Raw genomic sequence first — 16,799 nt, 5'->3', positions numbered from 1 at the left:
GTTGGGAACATCGAACCACTAAGAGGCTCGGACGCCATCTCGCCTTCAATGTTCTGCCACTGCGACGTCGCCCACCAGCGCACGCTCTCGGAAGCCGAGGCATGCCATTAACGAGATCCTGAAAAGCTGCAGTGCACCGTCCATAAGTTATGCCACGGAAGACGAAGCATCTATGCCGCTGCCAGGCGAGCCCCTGCGAGGACCGAGTGGACGACCGCTGCGTCAATGTACCGTCCGCAGAGACGCAAATCTGCCGCATTTTTGGGCCGCGTTTGCGTCGGACGGTTCAATCACTATGCGTCGTCTCCCGCTGCTGGAGCGGTTACCAGACACCCGCGTGGCGTCGCCCCGTTGGAGATGTCCTTAAACGGGATGAAGAACTTGTATTCCAGCATTCATCTGAGCCGTCGATTTTAACATCAGACGGCCATCCTAAACCAGCGTTGCCTCGACGCCTCGTAGGGTTCAACCAGCGTGTTCGGCCTGGCGGCTAGCCATCAGCGTCGTTGCCAGAAGAACCCGAGCAACCCCACCGGCCGCCAAGCAGAGCGCACGCACCTCCGGCGCGGCGGCGATGTCAGACGACGTCGCGCCGTGCACCGCCTTGGCCTACCTCGACCCCTCCTACTGGTAGCTCGCTAGTCCTTATTACCCTTTGCTCTTCTACCCTCCACTCCAAACTGCGCAGGGAGCAGCGATCTCACGCAGCTCGGTCATGGCTTCGCAGGGACCAGCGGTTCGGGAAGGAGGAGCACTATGAGTGGTTGAAGGACTTCTCCCACTTCCGCCACCTCCTCTCCCCGCTCCTCTCCCCCTCCATCTCGGTTCGTGCTCCCCCGACCTCTTCCCCTGATTCTTCAGATCATCTTTGTGGATTTCCTTATTTGCGAGTTCCTGAATTCGAACTGTACTGCGATTTTCTGCGTGTTGTGCTGTGCTGCGCAGGTTCTCGACGTCGGGTGTGGCAGCTCGCGGCTTGGAGAGGACCTCCTGCGGGAGGGTGTCGCCGGCGGCATCACCTGTATTGATCTCTCGCCGGTCGCCGTCCAGAGGATGCGCGACCGGCTGGCGGAGCAGGGCACCAGTGGTAAGTTCACCTACTTGGTCGACTCGCCGTTCCTTACCAGAACAAAAGGAAGGTACTTTCTGCACGTTCGTTACCGATGGCACCACTGGTTGACTAAGAAATCACCTTCTGTTTCTTCAAGGTGTGGATGTGGTGGTGGCGGACATGCTCGACATGCCATTCGAGAGTGAGAGCTTCGACCTTGTGATTGAGAAAGGAACCATGGTACGACTGCTGACTTTGATATTTTTCACAATCATTTTTTTCTAGAGCATGTTGTGCTTGTTAACTGCCACTAAAAAAACTATAGGGTACCCCGCGCGTTGCTGCGAAAATCAGTAACAAATAATTTAAAGATATGAAGTTAAAATACATAAATGGATAAAAATAAATCAACAATAAGATCAAACTTCACCGATGAAATTCAGCAATGAAACAAACCTTTTGACTGGCCAAATGTGTAACACGCACGCAAAGAGAAGTCATATGTGCACGGATTCTCAACCTGTTTAGAAAATCATATTAGAGAATATAACTGCACATTAAGTTTCTAAACTTGTTTTCTTAGTCACCCCATTTTCTGCCTGCAAGAAAAAATGTAAACTTGTTTAGGCTTTATTTTTGAGCTTCATTTCAAAGATAGTCATAGGTACATGTAATATGAACAATGGTTTTCACACAGCAGTATGGAAAAACTGAAAACATGTAATTATGCCAGGACTCGTATGGAGGAGCAGTTAAGCAATTCACCGCGCTAAAAAAGGAAAAAGAATTGATACCTCAAAGATACTCTACCATGATAAATCCAGAGAGCTTAATATAGATATATCCCTTGGAAGTTGGAGTGCTTCTAAAATTAAACGGGATGTGACCAAACTATGTATGAAGTGACCACAAGCTCGTGCATATTGCAAATGAATCCCAATCTTGAACCAGGTAGTTCATAGAAGTAGAACCGTAGAAGCACAATGTGGAGGCAAAAATCCTTCATCAAAGGAGGCAATGATGTAGAAAAGAACCAACGATCAATGCTGCAACCTGAGCCTGTCTATGAAACTAAGTTTCAAGTTACTTCTCAAAAGTTGCAACCATAATCATGAATCCATCACACCCTGGCCTATAGTACTCCGGAGAACTCGTGGAGATTTACAGAAGAAGATCTGGTCCATGAAGGGGAGATTAGAAGCACACAAATGAAATCATGAAGGGAAGATTAACAGGACCTCAAAGGTGCTCTCCCAAGGTCAAGCTAAATACCGATCAGTTCTCTCAGCAGACGAAGCAAATCACATCTGTGCAATTAAAGACGGATGGTATGAGGAGAGGAATGGCCAATTTACACATCGGTTACAAACACACAATAATGGAGAGGAAACGTGCCCCACTTCTATTCTATTTTCAGCTGTGACGTTCCATAGTGATCATCAACTGCAAAAAAAAAAAAAAAATGAAAACAAAATAATGACATGTCATGCTGCTGATTTGGGAGGCTAGGATTGGTCAAATATGCTTGGTGAGGTGGATACCTTGCATGTTGAGAGAAATCCTCTAGTGGGGGTCTCCTATTTACAGATAAAAGATTAACCAACAAAATGTATTGAAACATCGGTTATTTTCTGGTTACAACTGCAATTTCGCATGCCTCAGCATGAAAACTTACCTTGTGGTTGCTGAACTGCGCTGTGGTGAATTGATTCTACAATCTGTTGTGGAAAAATAGCAGCGGAAATAGGAAAGGGTTGGTTATTCAAACTAGAAAATAGAAATTTTTTTTGCTAGACCAGCAGGATTATTTTAATCAACCTCAATGCCAAGCGCAGCTAAAGTGTGCATAGGTTATTTGGCCTAGGTAATAGTGTATTGGCCAGATTCGCCATGTTGGAAAATACATTCAAAATATTATTTGGATCCCCAAGGTATATAATATTAATAATACCAGTATGTGTTAGTATAACTAGAGCTTTTAGTGAAAATGCACAACTTCATCCATTTCAGCATTTCACAAGATGACCCTTGGAGCTTCTTATAGTACCGTGTTACTGCTAACTGAATGACCAATCAGTCATTCACATAAGAAGCAGCGGAAGATAACATAATTGTGCAGAAGTTTCATCATAAATTACACGGTTAAAAGAAGGCCAACATTTAGTAACTAAGTTAAAAGAACTCATTTGTGTGACTCTCCAATGCGATAAATCTCTTTTATCAGTTCTTTAACAGAACTTAGTGACCAGTGAAGTGGTTTCATGTGTATGTTATCTCGATAATTACTTAACATTTTTACTGTTAGGGTTGCTGCACAACCGAGGAAAAAGACTCAATCCTACAATCGATAATATAAACTTAGCATCTCTACACAAAAATTCAGAAAGACGCACCATGTTCATCGACTTATCCTTGCACCTCTGTTCTACCATACCATCCAACGTTGTGATTAAACTATTAGATGTTGCCTGTTAGACTTATGCAGAAACATCCTTTTGACAGGATGCGTTGTCTGTGGATATTGGTGATCCGTGGAACCCCAATCCTACAACAGTGGATAATATAATGAAAATGCTTGAAGGTATCCACAAGGTTTTGAAGCCAGACGGCATATTTGTATCCATTACCTTTGGACAGGTTTGGGAGATCCAGTTGTCTGAATCCCTCTTTCATGCTCTTCATTTGTCATCGTTCTTGTCACTTATGAAGTTATGATACTATTTGTTTTGCAGCTTTACTTCCCTTTCTGATTTTTTTTTACCTTGTATTGGACAGCCACATTTTCGTCGTCGATTTTTTGAGGCACCTGGGTTTACATGGTCTGTCGAATGGAGCACCTTTGGTGATGGCTTCCATTACTTCTTCTACACCCTTCAGAAGGTTTAATTTTTTCTTGTGCTCCTTGTTCTTTTAGATGCCACTGAACAAGTTTTTTTGCATCACTCAGTTGCATTGCAACTCTACCTAATCCATGAGTTCCCTTGCAAGAAACCTTATTTTTATTTTTCTTAAATTCTTAAATCTCTTAGGGCAAGAGGTCACTAGAGCCCAGTGGTCACCAAGACAAGTTGCTTGCTCCTCCAAGCATTAACATGCTTCATGAAGAGCTCGAAAGTGAGGATTACATATTTTGCACAAATGTTGAAGAGTTATAAGCAGTAACTCAACAAATGAATGTGTCGGTATGGGGGGTTTTGATGCTACACATGAAGGGACTGGAACAGTCAGCAACCCAGCGAGTGATGTTTGTAATTTAAGTGACATAGGACAGATGAATTTACTAGCCTTGTTGTGCAGTGATGTACCATTGCCCAGGCTAGGGATCTTCATATCATCATTAGTTCAGAACTGACCCACAACACTTGTTCCCATTTTAGGGCCTTCTGGTATTATTTCGCCAGAGGTATTATTCACACTTGTGAAAAAGATAAGACATTCATGTATCTTAATTGTTGACTCCTCATGAAATGGATGATCACAATAGTCAGCAACTAGTTGCTAGATTGTTGACCCAATCTAATACAAGCCTGCAAAAAATCTGTTTATAATAAAAGTTAATCCGTATAAATATTCATAAGGCTTATAAATATATATTTGAAATATTTACCACTTTTATGAAATATTTACCATTTTTTCTTAATAAAGCTAACAATGTGAGAATTCTGAACGAGATGGATGCTGGGCAACTATAATTCCGTAATATTTTTTTCTGTAACACTCGACATAATCTGACGTTGTATGTTATGAACGTAATTTTCAAGACAATGCTACATGTATGGTTAACTAATATCCAGTATAAATATTTGCAAATATAGAAGTAACCAGCATTTTAATAGTTTTACTGAACTCATGTACAAAGCTTCGCGTTTGTGTGCATTCCAGGCCGGTTGGATTATGGTGGTACAAACCCAAATTTCCCAGTTTAGGCACACGCGTTTGAGAGCGTCCATTTTTTTGAAAAAGAATGCACAACAATTAACAGATGATGGTAAACACATGTATAAGCGAAAATATGTAAACTTTCTTTCGCAACTTGCATGGACCATGACCAAATATTAAGTCATAATGTAGTCTGAGAGAATATATTCTACTCCCTCCGTCGCGCCAAACATGTCGGACGGGTCAGTTTGTAAAAAAAAACCTTTGGGAGGGTGGCTAGCAGGCTGGCCGGCCGCCAGGTCGAGCCGCCCCGTCCAGCGTCGGCGAGCTCCCGCTTGTCCGTGATGCCGGCGTTCGGGAGCTCCTGCCCGTCCATCAATGTGCGTCCGCATTAGGAGGGAAGCACGACGGCGACGGAGCAGACCATCGACGGTGAGAAGAATTGAAATTGGAATTTGATTTGTAGCCCAGATTTGAAACAATCAGATTGTATTAGGGGGACTGGTGGGAGGGTGGACTCCGACATGTTTGGCGTGACAGAGGGAGTACTACATATGTCTATAAATAGATGTATGACATTTATCTAAATCTGGATGTATAGATATGCTACTCCCTCCGATTCAAATTAATTAACTTTATTTTGTCTAGATATGGTTGTACCTAGATGCATATGTTGACTATATACATTGGTATCTAGATAAAATAAAATCAATTAATTTGAATCAGATGGAATATTTAAATATTTAGATATATTCTGATTTAGATAAATCCACTGTTCAAAAAATCGGCCGATATCCCGATTTATCGTGAATCGGGTGGTAACCATTTCGGCATATCGTCCAGTTTATCGCGCCACCCATATTTCGGCTGATTTTCTGCATGAGAGCCGATATTTCACCCGATTTTCACTCTCATGACCGATATTTCGGCGGATTGTCAATGAAATTTCAATAAAATTTGGTATGGCGGTCGATAATTTCGTTCTATGATTTTGTGGAATTATACATTAGCTCAAATTTTTCATTATTATTGATTCAAATGCAAGAAATCAAGGTAATACTTATGTGTAATGCTTAAATATTATTTTTTGCATAGCATACAATAGAAAATTTAGTGTCAAAAATTAGGATTTACAAAAAATAAGCCGATAAATAGCTGACCGATAAAATTGATTAATCGGTCGATAAACTATTAATATTTATTTTAAGGCCGACCGATAAGTTAAGATTAACGATTTCTTGAACATTGGATAAATCTCATATAGACGGAGGGAGTAGAAAAAACATGTAATCGAAGAATGAAGATGCAATTGGACAAGGTGATTTGGGCCGTAAGTGGACACAGCATCAAGAACACAACACTCACAGAAGCCGACTCGTACAGGGGCCACCAAACCAGAAACCCAACACCACCCCGCCTTCCTGGTCACCGGCGAGATGGCCTCGTCGGCGGCGTACCACGAGACGGACGAGAATCTGGAGGCCCTCATCAGCCGTATCGAGCAGAAGTCCCGCAAGATCGAGACTCTCCTCAAGCAGTAAGGCACCCCCTATCCCCCCTCCCCTCCCGATTCCTCGGCTGCTGCCTAATTAGTGCGCTGCGCGGGCAGGTCGAAGCCGGTGGAGGCCCTGAAGACGGCGCTCGAGGGCTCGCCCCTCAAGACCCGCGATGAGCGATGCAAGGTTCGGTTTCCTTTGGGCGGTCTACCTTGTCTATTTTTCTTCCATAGGATTGTCTTAGAAATATTGTCTTGTTGATCTTGTCGCAGTCGGCGAACTGGATCGTGGTGCACCGCGCCATGATGGCGATCAGGGACATCGACGGCATGTTCAACTCGCTGGATCCCGAGTACTACGACATCCTCATGAAGTGAGACCCATTCCCTTTGCTTTCCTAATTCCCTTCCTTGCTGCTAAGATCCAACTATCTTAATTTAATCAGAGTAAATTGCTGTGAGCAACACTTATGTGGTTTACATTTCAAAATGTGTCCTTGTAAAATCGAATTTCTTGTTGAGTACTGCCGCAAGTATTAGTTCACTTAGCATCTCACTACAACTGTTCTGCATAGATCGTTGATAGCTCTTGCAATGTATCTATACACCTATCGTACTCCCTCTGATCCACAGTAAGTGTCGAGGATTTAGTTCAAATTTGGAAGAACTTCAACTAAATCCCCGACACCTATTATGGATTGGAGGGAGTAGGATTTTGCAGTTTTACGGCTTCCACGCCTGTTGCAATTTAGGCAGAGAGCTGTTGATTTTTTCTCTTTTTTTTTTTTTTTTTTTTTTGGAAACTGGAAGCTGCCTGATCATGTTAACACGGTTCTATTGGACCGCAGTGCAATTGGTTATTCAATTACTCCATTGCATTATATTAATAGCTGATCTGCTGAAGTAATTTTCATTTCAATCTTTTCACATATGGAGTGTTGCCTATATGGTAGTAAGAATAAAAATTCAGTGAAATCCGTGAATACTCGAATAGCTTAATGAGCAGGCTATGGGTACTCAGGTTTACTAAAGCATTTCTTTTCTATTGAGTGCTTCCACCTCAGAGTTCTTAATGCCAGTGTAGCCACTTCTTATATCCATTTTTCTCATGTTTGGTAGAAAGTTGCAACACCATTCTCCTTAAGTTTGTGGTTCAACTAATTGGCAATATAATATTTTCCTCACGGGTTTCACTTATTTATGCTTCTCTGAAACTGTTGCCCATATATTATGTTGGTGCTGTTTATGCTCCCGCTCTGTAATAACTTTAGACTGCATGTGTTTTGGGAGCTTGAGGCACCCTTTAGTCTACAAACTTTTAAGTCAATTTATAGCAACTATTTAGTATCCAATGTTTTGTCTCTAAACACTGCTGCAATATAGGTACCTGTACAGAGGTTTGTCCACGGGTGACAGGCCAACTTGTGACCAATGCCTCAAAATTCATGAAAAACTGACGGAGAAAGCAGGCTTAGGATGCATACTGAGGTCACTTGCTGATACTGTAAACACTGTGTGAGCTTCATCTTCATGAAGGGTGTATGCGAAAAGGTTATGTCATATGCTGTGAAAATCTTGTCAGGGCGAGTTTAGTTTGTCTGGAAAGTGGTTATGCAGGTAATTGTTGTTGACGCCTTCTCGGCGCTTTCTGCCAGCTTGGTATATTGTTGCATTGTGCCTTACTAGTGGCGGAAGTGCTGTTGTAGTTTTATCCGCCGTACCGTGGATTATGACAAACCATTGTTTTTTCTGGTACTCCGGTTAAATTCCAAACAGATTCCGATGTCAGAATTGCCTGGGAAGTTTTGATCAGATGTCTTTGTCAGTGGAGATTCTCTCCCTTCTGCTATTGAAGCGAAACTCTATTTGCCTGTTATGCTTCTTACAGAGTACCTACATATACATGTCTTGATATTGACATGAAAATGAATCTTTTCTTTGATATTGATATACAATTCAGGCTACCTTACTGGAAGTTACACAAAATGACTCGCTTCTATGGTTTTCAAATCCAAAATATACATTTTCCTATTGCTGCATCACAAAAGCTATGCAACTAATACCGCCGAATGCCCCCTCTCCGGTGCTTCAGTTGCTGCACTGTCTCTTAATGTAGTACTTAGAATTTCAAGTGATGCGCTGTCTCTTAATGTAGTACTTAGAATTTCAAGTGCTGCGCTGTCTCTTAATGTATGACTTAGAATTTCATGTGCTGCGCTGTCTCTTAATGTGGTACTTAGAATTTCAAGTGCTTGTTAACTAGTCAGTGCTTATACGAAATAAAAACGCCTATGGTCTAGACAACTGATTGTCAGGAAAAGTGGGACAAAATTTTAATTGAGCCTTGAAAATCTTCATAGCAAGACAGAGATAGGACATAGCAATATACCACCCAACCATACAATTAGCATAAATTTATAATACTCCCTCCGGTCTTATTTAATTGACTCGGATTTAGTATAAAGTTGTACTAAATCCGAGTCAATTAAATAAGACCGGAGGGAGTATCTTAATTTTGTAGGCAGGACAATATCTTCATACTGACCCCTTTTATTATACTGATAAAATAGTTTCTCCAAATAGAAGTGGGAATTATTTGCAGGATTCTCCCTAAATGAAACCAACGGTTATGAACCGGAAACACAAGATCGGGGTTTACCGGTAGTAATGCAAATAAACCTAGATAGACCAATACATACACTATCAGAACATTATAGGATCTGCATAGCAACCAGCAGAGAACTCCACGAGCCCGTCCATGGCAGCCTGCCCCGGTACCATGTCGTCAAGCAGCCAGTTCTCGAGCAGCGAAAAAGTGGTGGCCACGGGAGCCTCGCCATGGCCTGCCATCATCTCTGAGGACGATGACCTGTCGCCACTGTTCGCAGAAACTGCAGCACCAGTCTGCCGGTCATCCTGGAACTCCTGCATGGCCACCATAGCCCTGTAGTCTCCCACAGCCGGTGCTGGCGCCTTCGTCATCCAAGATTGGAAGAGCTTGGAGACTGCCATGGTGGCAGGCACAGCGTTGCAGGTGGTGTCAGGGTAGGCCATGGCGGCCTGCGTGGCTTCATCGAGGTTGTTGCTGATAGGGTTGTAGCAATTTGAGCTGGTGGTTGCTGCCGTTGCATTGGAGGCAGTGGTCGGCTGCTCCTTCCAGGAGTGATCTGCAGGATGTGTTTGTTGTTGCAACCTCTTCACCTTCTTCTTTAGGTGCGTGTTCCAGTAGTTCTTGATGTCGTTGTCTGTTCTTTGGGGCAGGTAGGAGGCTATTGCTGCCCACCTGAATTGCACATGAAAGATGGGCACCAGTTTAAACATATGTGCATGCAAAACTGCAAAAGTTTGGCGGAAATTTGACTGTTGCAAGTTCAGATGGCACCACTAAAAATCCAACTAGTTAAGGATTGATTAATGTGTCTAAGAAATCTTTCGGGTTTATGAAGTGAAGTTGCCTGTAAACCAAAATTTTAAGGGTTTGCTCGGATACTCCTTGATCTCAATCAATCCTTGGGGATAGCTATATCGATAGAGAAAATTGAACAAAACCCCCTTGCAACCCAATTGGCATTTGACTCGAATGAGATGTATGGATACAAAATCTATGCAAGATCAAATCAACCTTTTCATTTTATTTTGTTGCTTACTACTGTATAAGCAACACCAGGTTTAAATAAGACATATGGACATGTGGTGCATATGGTTGGTTACTTACTTGTTGCCAAGCAATGCCTGGAGGTGGATGATGATCCCTTCCTCATGAGGGGTGAAGTTCCCTCGCTTGATTCCGGGCCTGAGGTAGTTGGTCCACCGCAGCCTGCAGCTCTTGCTGCACCTCATCAACCCTAAAGTTTTACAAGCAAGGAGGAAAGAAACGAGCAAGAGTATGTGACTCTCAATACTCTCAGTACATATATTAATGAAAGACAAACCAAGAACATGTGAATGATCTGTAGAAATTGATCAAAAGCACGGGCACGGAACTGACCGGTGTTCTCAGGCACGGAGCGCCAGTTCCCCGGGCCATGTTGCTGGATGTAGGAGACGAGGACGATGTCCTCCTCCGGCGTCCATGGCCCCTTCTTGACGCCGGCGCCACCATTGTCACAGCACGGTGGCCTCCCCATATTGGTCTCGAGGAGAGCTAAGGTAGCCAAATATATCTATTTAGGTACTTAGCCTAGCCTACCATGCCTGCAAGGCCATGGCACTAAGCTTCTCCTCTCCCCTGCTAGCCTCGTTTTATTCTAAGACACCGACCCCTGCCTGCTTTCCCCAGCTGCATGTGACTATGCGAGTGCTTATATACTACATGACCTCATAAGCTAGGTAGCTGTTGGTCATATGATCATATGTAACCTTCCTGCTGTGCTGTGCTGTGCTGTGCTTTCCATTGCAAAAGTCAGCCAGGGTGCATCCAGCATCTCTCTGGATCTGTCTTTCATCAGTTTTCTCTCTCTCCTCGGGTCGATCTCTTTGGCGAAAGAGATCACATGCGCAGAGAGCTTTGCTTTGCTTTGCTTTGTCCACATGAAAGGTTGACGTATCGCTCGAGGACTTGTGATCGACCAATGATCGATCTGTCCCCCTCTCTCTAGGGTTTCTTTTCTGGCGCTGGCGCTCATGAAGGGAGTAATTGCGTCTGTGTTCTCTCCTGATTTCTTGGGCATTGATGGGGAGAGCGAGCGAGCGTACGTGCGCATCCAGCAGCTCAGCTGGCACGCACAGGTTGGCTCTCGATCGCCTCCGCTACCTGCACTCGTGTGATCTTCCATCTTTTCTTCTTTCTTGATCACTCTCTGGCCCGTGAAGTTTTCAGGCGGTGCGTCCGATCGAGCATCAACGGGCGGATCGGCGAGTCGCATCACGTAAGCTATGTCAATTTGGGCGACGGTGACAGCGAAAAAAGCCAGGCGAAGGCGAGCGTGCATGGAATGCCGCGTACCTGTAATTACGCTGGAAACGTGATCGGCCTGAGCCTGAGGGGCTAACGTAACTAGACCAGCAAACCAAGTCAATGTTTATCTCGTATATATGCACGCGTACAACATATGCACAGTACATGTTCATGTACACACCAGGCTGAAAGTCAATGCTAAAAACGACCCGCACAAGTCAAAGGTGCTACACTTGTATTTAGGTCGAAACTAACAGCGTGGCCCTCGCTTTTAGTGAGTTGAAAGTATATTAGAATTATGTTTAACGGTTTTGTGCTTACTTATGCTATTGTTCTAATAGTTCGTATATAGTTATAATGACACCATAAATGATATGCCAAATAAAATTTAGAGAAAATCTCCAATTTGGTCTATGAAGTTGCCCGGATGTACGCTTTGGTCACAAACTTACAAATCGTGAATTGTGGGTCAAAAAGTTGCCCCCCGCGAGCGTTTTGGTCATTCTGTCACGGCTAGCTAGTGTTAGTTTGCTGACGTGGTCAATTATTTTTTTGCAAATTACCCCCTACAAAGTCAAGCCGATGACTAGAAAGTTGGAAAAAACAAAAAATTAGGGGGAAATTTGCAAAAAAAAACTCAGTTGGTCACGTTAGCAGATGGTCACCGTGGCTGAGTGACCAAAACACCTGCGCAAGGCAACTTCCTGACCCAGAATTCACGATTTGCAAGTTTATGATCAAAGTGCACATCCGGAGCAACTTCATAGATCAAATTGGGGTTTTTCTCTAAAACTTATGTAGGAAATTGTGGACGGTCCTTTTTTATCATTCAAATAACATCATACTACTGACCATGAGAAATAAATTAGGAAGGTAGGTGTACCCTCAAGAATGTATCCACTGTACCGACATGTGATGAGCCATTGGATGCCAAAAGAGTGGAAATGATGCAGTCTGTGAAAGTGCATGGAGCCCCCATGTGTGATTTTGGTAATTAATTACAATCCCTGTGGAGTAATGTTTGCATTGAGTTATATTTGTAGGATTTGTCCATAGGCAATGCTTGAACCATATGTTGGCTTCAAGGTTGCAATAAGAAGAAATTGATGAAGAATATCAAGTGTCAAGAATGTCTTGAAGATGAAGATGAAGATTACGCGAGCCCTCAAAATTAACTTCAAGACATCAACATGATGAAGAATGAAGAAATGAAGTGCAAGTTCAAGATGAGCCATCTCGAAGAGATCATTTGCTTGAAGCTTTCCATCCATATGGTGATCATGGATATGTGAAGATGAACCGAAGAAGAAGCTCTCCCATGGTGGATTATGGGGGAGCAATCCACAAGACTTCGTCAAGCAAGCACTATCAAGAAAGGTGTTCCATCTTGTAGTGGTCAAGATCGTCATCATCGAGCTCAAGAGGAACGCGCAAGGATAAGGTTTGCTCTTGATAGAGTTTCTTTCTTACCGGTCTCATGGTGTAGTTGGAGACCGGTTTATAGTTTAGTTGTCGTACTATCAAGAGGGCTCTCGAGTGAGTAACTCGATCATATCCTTTGGAGAGCTCAAACCTTTGCATCCTTGCATCATCTTTCTTGGTTGTTATTTAGATCTTATCTATGTGATGTATTAGAGCTTGTGCTTATTCTCATTACAAGCTCTAGCTCATCGAGAATGGTTTTTGGATGGAAAACTTGTTGCATTTTCGAGGTTGGAGGTTTTACCGGTTTGTCTTTTATAGATAGGTCAAACCTTTTACCATTTGTTTCTATACTCCCTTGATGGACCATGATGGTTCCCTGCATGATCTTGTAGCGCTTGTTACTAGCTTCAAAACGAGCCCAAGATTATCAAAATCGGAGTCCGGATGCTCAAGTTATGCTCATTCTCGTGTTGATGTTTCTGCCAGTTTCCAGGGGGGGGGGAATCCGGCCCGGATTCAAAATATCCGGCCCCCTTACTGCGAGCAGTTTCCTCAAGTCCTTAGCCATTTTTTGGGGCCCGGATTTTCGCAATAATCCGGCCCGGGAGGATCCAAACGGTCATATTTCGATAGGAGGGGGTATTTAAGACCCCCATCTTCCTCCTTGAGCAGCTACTTCTTCCCCTTTGTGCTCTCCACCATTTTTGACCTTGAGAGCTTCCCCTTTCCCTCCATTCCTCCTATGCTTCTTGAATCTTTTTGAGGGAAAAGTAAAAGGAGATTAAGATCAACATTTCTACCAATCAAATCCCTCTCTTTGTGAGTGGAATCCTCTAGATCTTGATCTTGGAGTTCTTTGTGAAATTCCTTTGATCTTCCTCTCTTCTCCCCCACATGATTTTGTAGCTTTGGTGGAATTTGGGAGTGAATAATTTGTCATTGCATTTGGTGCATCGGTGTGAGCTTTCCACGGTGATTCGTGGAAGTGAAAGTGAGGAGCTTGTTCTCTTGGGTTCTTGGAACCCTAGACGGCTTTTAGGCCTTTGTGGTGATTTCTTGGGAGCCTCCAATTAAGTTGTGGATGCGTGCCCCAAGATTTGTGTAAGGCCCGGTTTCTGCCTCGAAGGAAATGCCTTAGTGGAACCGTGACCTAGGCCTTTGTGGCAAGGTTCACCGGAGAATAAGGTGAGGCGCCTTCGTGGCGCTCGGTGTGTGGTGTGACTACCGCATCTTGGGGTGAGGCCTTTGTGGCGTTGGTGTGCTTCGAGCAACCACACCTCAAGGTGAGGCCATTTGTGGCGTTCAGGAGCACTAAGCCACCACACCTATCCAACGGAGATTAGCACTCGCTAGAGTGTGAACTTCGGGATAAATCATCGTCTCCCGCGTGCCTTGGTTATCTCTATACCCGAGCTCTTTACTTATGCACTTTACTTTGTGATAGCCATCGTGCTTGAAGTTATATATCTTGCTATCACATAATTGCTTGTATTTGTCAACATAAGTTGTTGGTGCACATAGGTGAACCATAGTATATAGGCTTAAACGTAGTTTTATTCAGCATTTGTTAAGCCCATCTCTTAAAAGTTTTAAACCGCCTGTTCACCCCCTCTAGGCGACATCCGTGTCCTTTCAATTGGTATCAGAGCCCAGTCTCTCATTTTAGGCTTCATCACCTTGAGAGTAAAGATGTCTGTTAGAGGATTCATGCTTGATGAAACTTTTATATTCGATGGTAAAAATTATGATGTTTGGAAGTTTCGCATGCTTAGTAAATTTTGGGACATTGACTCTCATATGGAGAAAACTGTAGATACAGATTTTTCTCCTCCTATGGATTCCCAAAATCTATCTTTAGAGGATGGGAAAAATTTATATCTCAATGTGCATGCTTCTAATGATCTTATAACTGCTTTGAGATATGTAGGTCTTGTTCCCTTCTTGCCTTTTTTGGAGCGCTCATGAGTTATGGACAAAGATTCAAGATAAATATGATGTGTCCAATATTATTAAGGATGTTTGCATTGCTTTCACTTCCGGCCGTGATGAGTTCTCATCTTCATCCACTTCACCAATGTGTGGCAAGACACAAGGTAATGATATGGGGAGTGGTGATGAAAATTGCAATGTTGATATTGAGCTTACTATTGATGATTCTTCATCATGCTTGTGTTGATAGTCCTTGCATATCATGTGTAAGTTGGTTTAATAAATCTCATGAAGATATGCTTGCTTTGTCTTGTGGCCATGATAAAAATGCTTCTATTTCCTCTAGTTGTTGTGTGACTAACAATGTAGAGGAAACCAAATATTCTATTGGTCAAGAGAAGATCTTGAAAGGAGAATCAAGTAACTCCTCATCTTTATCTCACAGTTCTCATATATGCCTTATGGCCAAGGGTTCCACGGTATCTCCCATCATGGAACCTAATATTTCTCGTGGTGATAAGGATGAGGATGATTATGAAGAAGAGGATTGGGGTTCCTCTCTACACGATAATGGTAAGAGTGTATTCAATGTTCTTTGCAAAGATAAAATTTCTAGCTCTCACTTCTTTGAAATCTTGAATACCGCTATTGAGAGCCAAAAACTTATTTGGATGCATGAGAACACCATTGATAAAATGGGTGCTCTTGAATGAGAGTATGCCAATGATGTAGCATCCCTAAAGAATGATCTTGAAGAAGAACAAGAGACCGTAGCCTCTCTTGAGGAGCAACTTGAAACCCTTGAGGTGTCTCAAAATGAAATATTTGCTAAACTGACTAAAGAAAGAGACCATGCTAAAGCTCAATAAAAATGCTTAAAAATGAAAAGTCCAAAGTTGGTGTTGGTCATGATAAACTTTTTAAGGATCTAGATGATCTAGACAAGGCCCATAAGGCCTTGGAGAGCGAACACTCTATCCTCACCAAGTCACATGAGCAACTACAAGCTTCATATTCAAAAGAGCATTCTATGTTACCCTCTCTTCTTGATATGTCTTGTGATGATGCTTGTGGTACTAAATCTACTTCTCGTGAAGCATCTTCTTGAAGGAGAATGTTGAGCTAAGGGCTCAACTTGAATTGCTAACTAGAAATTATGGGAAATTGTAAGAAAATCATGGAAAGCTTTCTAGCTCCCATGAGGATCTTCTAGCCTCCCATGATAGGCTAAAGTTAGATCATGAGGTTATCATATCAAAGGAAACACCTTGTGAGCCTCATGTGGATAGTAGCACTACTACTCAAAATGCTATATTGTCATCTTCTAGTCCTAGTAATTGATCCACTCATAGTATTGCTAAATCTTGTGATGAATTATCTTCCTTGCCTTGTTGCTATAACAATGAAGGTTCTAATTCCTCTAGTACTTGTGTTGTTACTAACCATGCAGAGGAAATCAAAGAGCTCAAGGCCCAAGTCACTTCTTTGATGAACGAGTTGGTAAAGAGTCATGAAGGGAAATGCAAAATTGACATGATGTTGAGTGTGCAAAAATCCCGCAATGACAAGAGTGGACTTGGATTAAAATCCAACAAGAAGAACACGTCCAAGAACAACAAGAAGAAGAAGGGCCAAGTACAAGTCAAAGACCCGGCCAAGATTGTTTGCTTCAAGTGCAATATTGAAGGGCACCATGTTAAATATTGCCCTTTGAAGAAGAAGCAAAAAAGGGAAGCTGAAAGTGCATGGAGCTCCCATGTGTGATTTGGGTAATTAATGAAAATCCCTATGGACTAATGTTTGCATTGAGTTATATTTGTTGGAGTTATCCATAGGCAATGCTTGAACCATATGTTGGCTTCAAGATTGCAATAAGAAGAAAATGAAGAAGATCAAGTGTCGAGTCTGTCTTGGAGATGAAGATGAAGTGAGCCCTCAAGTTTAACTTCAAGATATCAACATGATGAAGAATGAAGAAATGAAGTGCAAGTTCAAGATGAGCCAACTCGAAGAGATCATATGCTTGAAGTTTGCCATCCATATGGTGATCATGGATATGTGAAGATGTGCCGAAGAGGAAGCTCTCCCATAGTGGAGTATGGGGGAGCAATTCGCAAGTCTTC

At 42.8% G+C, this 16,799-nt stretch overlaps 3 protein-coding genes across 3 annotated transcripts; 2 read left to right on the top strand and 1 right to left on the bottom strand.

The window, feature by feature from the left end:
- Nucleotides 1–518: 518 nt before the first annotated feature.
- LOC124698824 (EEF1A lysine methyltransferase 4) lies at nt 519–4,545 on the top strand. The gene is made up of 7 exons (XM_047231240.1): nt 519–630; nt 728–824; nt 946–1,087; nt 1,209–1,291; nt 3,554–3,688; nt 3,827–3,931; nt 4,081–4,545. Exons 1-7 carry the CDS (start codon nt 575–577, stop codon nt 4,204–4,206), a joined length of 744 nt encoding a protein of 247 aa, XP_047087196.1. The 5' UTR covers nt 519–574; the 3' UTR covers nt 4,207–4,545.
- A 1,746-nt stretch (nt 4,546–6,291) lies between these two features.
- Nucleotides 6,292–8,237, top strand: LOC124698823 (actin-related protein 2/3 complex subunit 5A). The gene is made up of 4 exons (XM_047231239.1): nt 6,292–6,467; nt 6,540–6,612; nt 6,699–6,799; nt 7,809–8,237. Exons 1-4 carry the CDS (start codon nt 6,367–6,369, stop codon nt 7,942–7,944), a joined length of 411 nt encoding a protein of 136 aa, XP_047087195.1. The 5' UTR covers nt 6,292–6,366; the 3' UTR covers nt 7,945–8,237.
- A 718-nt stretch (nt 8,238–8,955) lies between these two features.
- Nucleotides 8,956–10,727, bottom strand: LOC124698822 (transcription factor MYB60-like). The gene is made up of 3 exons (XM_047231238.1): nt 10,414–10,727; nt 10,141–10,270; nt 8,956–9,708 (listed from the first exon to the last, which is right to left on the bottom strand). The coding sequence occupies exons 1-3, from the start codon at nt 10,550–10,552 to the stop codon at nt 9,129–9,131; spliced, it is 849 nt and encodes a 282-aa protein (XP_047087194.1). The 5' UTR covers nt 10,553–10,727; the 3' UTR covers nt 8,956–9,128.
- Between the last annotated feature and the right edge of the window lie 6,072 nt (nt 10,728–16,799).

The sequence above is a fragment of the Lolium rigidum genome, chromosome 3, assembly GCF_022539505.1.
Source record: "Lolium rigidum isolate FL_2022 chromosome 3, APGP_CSIRO_Lrig_0.1, whole genome shotgun sequence".
Taxonomy (NCBI): Eukaryota; Viridiplantae; Streptophyta; class Magnoliopsida; order Poales; family Poaceae; genus Lolium; species Lolium rigidum.
Note: the sequence above shows the minus strand (reverse complement) of the source record. Positions and strands in the feature narration are given on the sequence as shown.

Coding starts and splice junctions, on each gene's coding strand:
- LOC124698824 (XM_047231240.1), top strand. CDS start 575: ATGTCAGACGACGTCGCGCCGTGCACCGCCTTGGCCTACCTCGACCCC. Junction 631..727: donor TACCTCGACCCCTCCTACTG/GTAGCTCGCTAG, acceptor ATGGCTTCGCAG/GGACCAGCGGTTCGGGAAGG. Junction 3,932..4,080: donor TCTTCTACACCCTTCAGAAG/GTTTAATTTTTT, acceptor TAAATCTCTTAG/GGCAAGAGGTCACTAGAGCC.
- LOC124698823 (XM_047231239.1), top strand. CDS start 6,367: ATGGCCTCGTCGGCGGCGTACCACGAGACGGACGAGAATCTGGAGGCC. Junction 6,468..6,539: donor ATCGAGACTCTCCTCAAGCA/GTAAGGCACCCC, acceptor CTGCGCGGGCAG/GTCGAAGCCGGTGGAGGCCC. Junction 6,613..6,698: donor CCCGCGATGAGCGATGCAAG/GTTCGGTTTCCT, acceptor ATCTTGTCGCAG/TCGGCGAACTGGATCGTGGT.
- LOC124698822 (XM_047231238.1), bottom strand. CDS start 10,552: ATGGGGAGGCCACCGTGCTGTGACAATGGTGGCGCCGGCGTCAAGAAG. Junction 10,271..10,413: donor CTCCGTGCCTGAGAACACCG/GTCAGTTCCGTG, acceptor GTAAAACTTTAG/GGTTGATGAGGTGCAGCAAG. Junction 9,709..10,140: donor CAGGCATTGCTTGGCAACAA/GTAAGTAACCAA, acceptor TGTGCAATTCAG/GTGGGCAGCAATAGCCTCCT.